The sequence below is a fragment of the Chrysochloris asiatica genome, unplaced genomic scaffold, assembly GCF_000296735.1.
Source record: "Chrysochloris asiatica unplaced genomic scaffold, ChrAsi1.0 scaffold00224, whole genome shotgun sequence".
Classification (NCBI taxonomy): Eukaryota; Metazoa; Chordata; class Mammalia; order Afrosoricida; family Chrysochloridae; genus Chrysochloris; species Chrysochloris asiatica.
Genome location: NW_006408742.1, coordinates 3,228,159 through 3,233,656, shown reverse-complemented (window position 1 = coordinate 3,233,656; position 5,498 = coordinate 3,228,159). Strand labels below are relative to the sequence as shown.

The 5,498-nt window shown below is 36.9% G+C and overlaps 1 protein-coding gene across 1 annotated transcript in view; it reads right to left on the bottom strand.

Moving 5' to 3' along the window:
* ATP13A5 (ATPase type 13A5) overlaps positions 1–5,498 on the bottom strand; it is a 211,018-nt gene that overhangs the window by 12,130 nt on the left and 193,390 nt on the right. The window contains exon 27 of the mRNA XM_006873142.1: positions 4,387–4,589. Within this exon, the coding sequence (XP_006873204.1) occupies positions 4,387–4,589 (203 nt within the window). The remainder of the gene's footprint in view (positions 1–4,386; positions 4,590–5,498) is intronic.

Sequence of the window (5,498 nt, the reverse complement as noted above, 5' to 3'; positions counted from 1 at the left end):
GTGTTCCATGGTTGTATTCTTTCACCATAGTTATTAAATCTGTATGCTGAGCAAATAATCTGAGAAGAATTAATATGAAGAAAAACATGGCATCAGGATTGGAGGAAGGTTCATTAACAACCTGAGATATTGTAGATGATACAACTTTGCTTGCTGAAAGGGAAGAGGATTTAAAATACTTACTGATGAAAATCAAAGACCACAGTTATCGATATTTGCATCTCAACATAAAGAAAACAAAAATCCTCACCACTGGACCAATAAACAACAGTCATAAATTAATTGTGCTTATGAACTGCACATAAACCAAGAGGTTAGTCGTTTGAACAGAACAAAAGTCTATTGAATGATTTTAAATCAGGAAAGATGTGTGCCAGGGTTGTATTCTTTTACCATACTTATTATGTATATTGAGCAAATGATCTGAGAAGCTGGATTATAAGGGGAAGAGCATAGCATCAGGATTGGAGGAAGACTCATTAACAACTTGTGATATGCAGATGATACTGTTTGCTTGCTGAAAGGGAAGAAGACTTAAAATACTTACTGATGAAGATCAAAGACCACACCCTCAGTATGACTTGCACCTCATGTAATGAAAACAAAAATTCTCACCCCTGGACCAATAAATAGCATAAAGATAAATTGAGAAAACACTGAAGACATTAAAGCTTTCTTCTTCCTCAAATCCACTATCAACAATCATGGAAGCAGCAGTCAAAAAATCAAACAACATATTGCATTAGGCAAATCTGCTTTTATAAGATTTCTTCATAGTGTATAAAAGCAAAGATATCCATTTGAGGACTAAGGTGTGCCTGAACCAAGCCATGGTACTTTCAGTAACCTCACAAGCATATGAAAGTTGGACAGTGAATAAGGAAGACCCTAGAAGAATTGATGCATTTTAGTTATAGTGTTGGAGGAGAATACTGAAAGTACCATGGACTGCTAGAAGGATGAACAAATCTGTGTTGGGAGAAGTATAGCCAGAATGTTCCTTGGAAGCCAGGTTGGCAAGACTTTGTATCTAATATTTGGAACATGTTGTCAGAAGGGACCAGTCCCTGGAAAAGAACATCATGCTTACTGTAACCCTAAAACTAAAGCAAGCCTTACTCCTAGTCCTAGCCTAACTCCTATCTCTAACACTAACCCTAGTCCTAACCACAACCCTAACCATAAACAAAATGCTATACCTAGCCTTAACCTACCTATACTCCTAGCCCTAACTTCTTACACTTAGCCCCACAAAATAAAAAAAAATCAACCCTCCTCACAAAAAACAACACACTAAAGCTAACATTAGATGACAAAAACGTTAAATGAAAACAACAACAACAACAACAACAAAAGAACTATCTGCTTTTATAGTGAAGAAAAGCTTTCTGTGAATAAAGGCAATGGTAAAAACCACAAAAATATAAACAGCTCATGCAAATAAGAAAGATAGCAGCAATCCATGGGACGTGAATAAAGAATATAAATACATAATTCACAGAAGGATAAATGGCCAATAACATGACAATATGTTCATCCTCACTGCTGTTCAAAGAAATGCAAATGAAAACCAGATGAGATGCCACTGTTTCATGTTATCTTATCAAAATTTTTACTTTTTAGTATAGTATGGAGTTTTGGAGATTCTGTTTTGAAGTAGATCCTCTTACAATCAGGTAACTGTACAAATTTTCAAATTGCATAAATTTTACACAATTTAAATTGTGTATCAAAAGTCTCAATATTTTCACAAGATTTCAATAAATAATTGGACCTGGTTGTTCTGGTGTGCTATACGATAAGCACTGGACTGCAAGGTTGGTTTGAACTGCAAGGTGGGTGGTTCAAATTCACAGTTCCTCCTTGGAATCCCTATACACAGTCACTGTGAGTTGGAACTGACTTGACAGCATTTAACAATCGTGTGAAGAAATCAGAAGCTATGTCCAACTATGCTTTTCAAATCATTATTTCGAATACTGAAATACTGAAACCAAACAGGATAGATTTTGTTGTTGTTAGAGGCTGTCGAGTCAATTCCCTAATCATAATGTACCTATGTGTGTAACAGAATGAAAAATGGTTCATTCCTAAACCACACTCAGTATATTGCTATGTTTAAGCCCATTGTTGCAGACATTGGGTCAATCCATTGCATTTAAGGTCTTGTTGGTTTTTTGTTGTTGTCGTTCACCGTTTACTTGTCTGTAGGGACTGATCCTTTCTGATACATGTCTAAAGTACATGAGATGAAGCCTCTGTATCCTTGTTTTTAAGGAGCATTCTGGCTGTGCTTCTTTCAAGACAGATTTGTTTGTTCTTATGGCAGTCCATGGGACTTTCAATGTTCTTTGCTGACACATTAATTCAAAGGCATCAACTCTTCTTTCATCTTCCATATTAATTGTCCAACTTTTGCATGCATATAAGATGATTGAGAATACCAGGGCTTGAGTCAGACCCACCTTAGTCTTCAAAGTAACATCTTTGCTGCTTAATACTTCAATACAAGACATCATTTGATGTCTTGATTGCTGCATCCATGGACATTGATTATGGATCCAAGTAAATGAAATTCTTGACAACTTCAATCTTTTCTCCATTATCATGATGTTGCTGTTGGTCCAGTAGTAAGGATTTTCATTTTTTTTATGCTGAGTTGTGATCCACACTGAAGGCTGTAGTCTTGCATCTTCATTAGTAAGGGCATCAGATCCTCTTATTTTTCAGCAAGCAAGGTGTCATTTACATAGCACAAGTGATTAAGGAGCCCTCCTCCAACCGTGATGCTGCGTTTGTCTTCATATAATACATCTTCTCGGACTATTTGTTCAGCATACCTATAGAATATATATGGTGAAAGACAACCCTGACATACATTTTTCCTGATTTTAAACTGTGTAGAATCTCTGTGTTCTGCCTCTTGTTCTATGTACAGCTTACACACAGCACAACTAAGTATTCTGGAATTCCCATTCTTTGCAATGTTATCCATAATTTGTTATGTTATGATCTACATAATCAAATACCTTTGAATAGTCAATAAAACACAGGGAAACCTCTTTCTGGTATTCTTTGCTTTCAGTCAAGATCTATGATAGATTGTTGTTGTTAGGTGCTATCGAGTCAGTGACCTTATGCACAGCAGAACAAAACTCTGCCCAATCCTAGACCAACCTCACTATCATTGCCTTGCTTTAGCCCACTGATGCTGCCACTTGGCCAATTCATCTCTCTGGGGGTCTCCTTCTTTTTTTCTGACCCTCCACCTTACCAAACATGATATCCTTCTCCAGCGACTGATCCTTCCTGACAATATGTCCAAAGTATGAGTGACAAAGTTTGGCCATCCTGGCCTCCAAGGAGAACTCTGGCTGCTCTTCTTCCAACACAGATCTGTTTGTTCTTTTGGCAGCCCATGGCACTTTCAGTATTCTCCTCCAACACCATAACTCAAAAGCCACCCTATCTATCATGGTTGTAACAACCTGCAACATGCAGATGATACAACCATGACTGATAGGGTGGCCATATTATCAGTTTACTCCAATAGCTCATTTTAAGTCTGGTATAATTGTTAACAGTGCCTCCTTTCATTTTTTCCCATGTTTTGTTGTCAGTAGTGTGACAGAACTTCTCTGATTGAGGGCCTCAATGACAACTTCAGAATGTTGTTTATCTTTTGTTTGTTTTTAATTTAAAAAAATCTACTTAGAGCAATATAATTAAGGAAGTAAATAAAAACTTTTGATCATTTACTATAAGTGCTAGTCCCTTTATAAACCTTGTACTGGGCCTTTTTTGGACTCCTGGTGTGGCATTGTAGGATCAGCTCTAGACTGCGAACCACAAGGTTGACAAACTCACCAGCAGATCCTTGGAAACCTTATACAGGGTTTCTATGAGTCAGAACTGACTCAATAGCACTGAACAACAACAACAAGGCCCTTTATATAAAGTACTTCATTCATTTCTCCCCACAGGTCTGGGTATGTAATATTTTTATTTTACAGAGGAGGAAATAGGGGCACAAAATAGTTAAAACAACTTGCCCAGTGTAGCTAAGAGGTCAACTTGTATTTGAGTTGATTAGAAAGTCTTTTACAAAATGTCATGATATGTACATGTGGGCTTAAAATGATTCTTGAAGACTCACAAAAGGGCAGAACTCATGCGACCACTCAGTAATGTCTGTGCTTATTTGCAAATGTACAGGCTTCCTACCATGGCTCTCCCATATATGCCTATTAAAATTCAATAATCATTGTGGAGTAATGCAATTGTTTCTCTTGTAGCTATTCACTTCAATAGTCAATTGCAAGTAGGGAAAATATGAGGAAGAGCAAAATATAATCAGAAAGAAAAATTAAACTTCCTTCTACTTACAGTTTGTGTAGATGGGTTTTCGAAATGGCTTTCCCTTGGAAAAGATGAATGCTATAGCAATGCAGTTGATGGTGCAGATGGGCCACAGTGTAGTACTCTCAAAACTTAAAATGGAACCAGGAATCAGAGTAGCATTTCCTGTGCAGTTTCTTTCCAAAGTCATATTTATTGAGAATTTAGTTTGGTTGGCCAGAAAGCATTCACTAAAAAAAAAATCACAAGTAATTATGAGGTTTCTTATTTCATTTTTACTCAACTGACAAAAAAAAAAAAAAAAAAGTTAATCACTACCATGAGATCTCAGCTTTCAAACGGTTCCAGGCAGAAACAACCAAGATTATTTTGTACACTTCATGCTATGACACAGTAAAAATGAAATTCAGAGAAAGTCAAGATTATCCTTTGTTCAGAATCCCATTTAGGGTAAGTCATTGACCATGAAAGGGACTGGATGTCAATTTTCTATGGAGTTCCTTCTATTTCAAAAAGTAAATTAAATGTGTGTGTGTTTGTGTATAATTTTCTTTTTCATGTACTAATGCAAACCTCCTAACCTGGGTCCAGAATTCAAGTGTCTATTCTAACAGGTTCTCCTCACACAGCTAAGGGATCTTCTTAAAGGTATGAGCATGACACTTTTCTGCTTAGGAGGTGTCTACAGATCTAGTTTGCCAACAAATTGCACTCAACATTTCAGTCTTGCCTAGAAAACACGTCACACTTTGGTCTCAGTGTATCGTACTGGCCTTGGCTCTTGTCCCTCCTCTCATATACCTTATACTTCAAGCACATAAGATTATTCTTGGATTTCCCCAGTGTCACAATTTGCACATTATCAGAGTTTGACATCCTATTCCCTCTATATGCAATGCTCTACTGAAGAAAAAATTCAAGCCTCAACTTTTGTTATTGAAGGAATCTCTGGGCAAATTATTGAATGATGCAAAAAGCATCAAAAGATGAAAGGATTACACAGAGTCAATGTACCAAAGGAAATGGGTGATATTCAACCATTTCAAGAGGTAGCATATGATCAAGAGCCAGTGATACTGAAGGAAGAAGTCCAAGGTGCATTGAAGGAATTGGCAAAGAACAAGGCACCAGGAATTGAT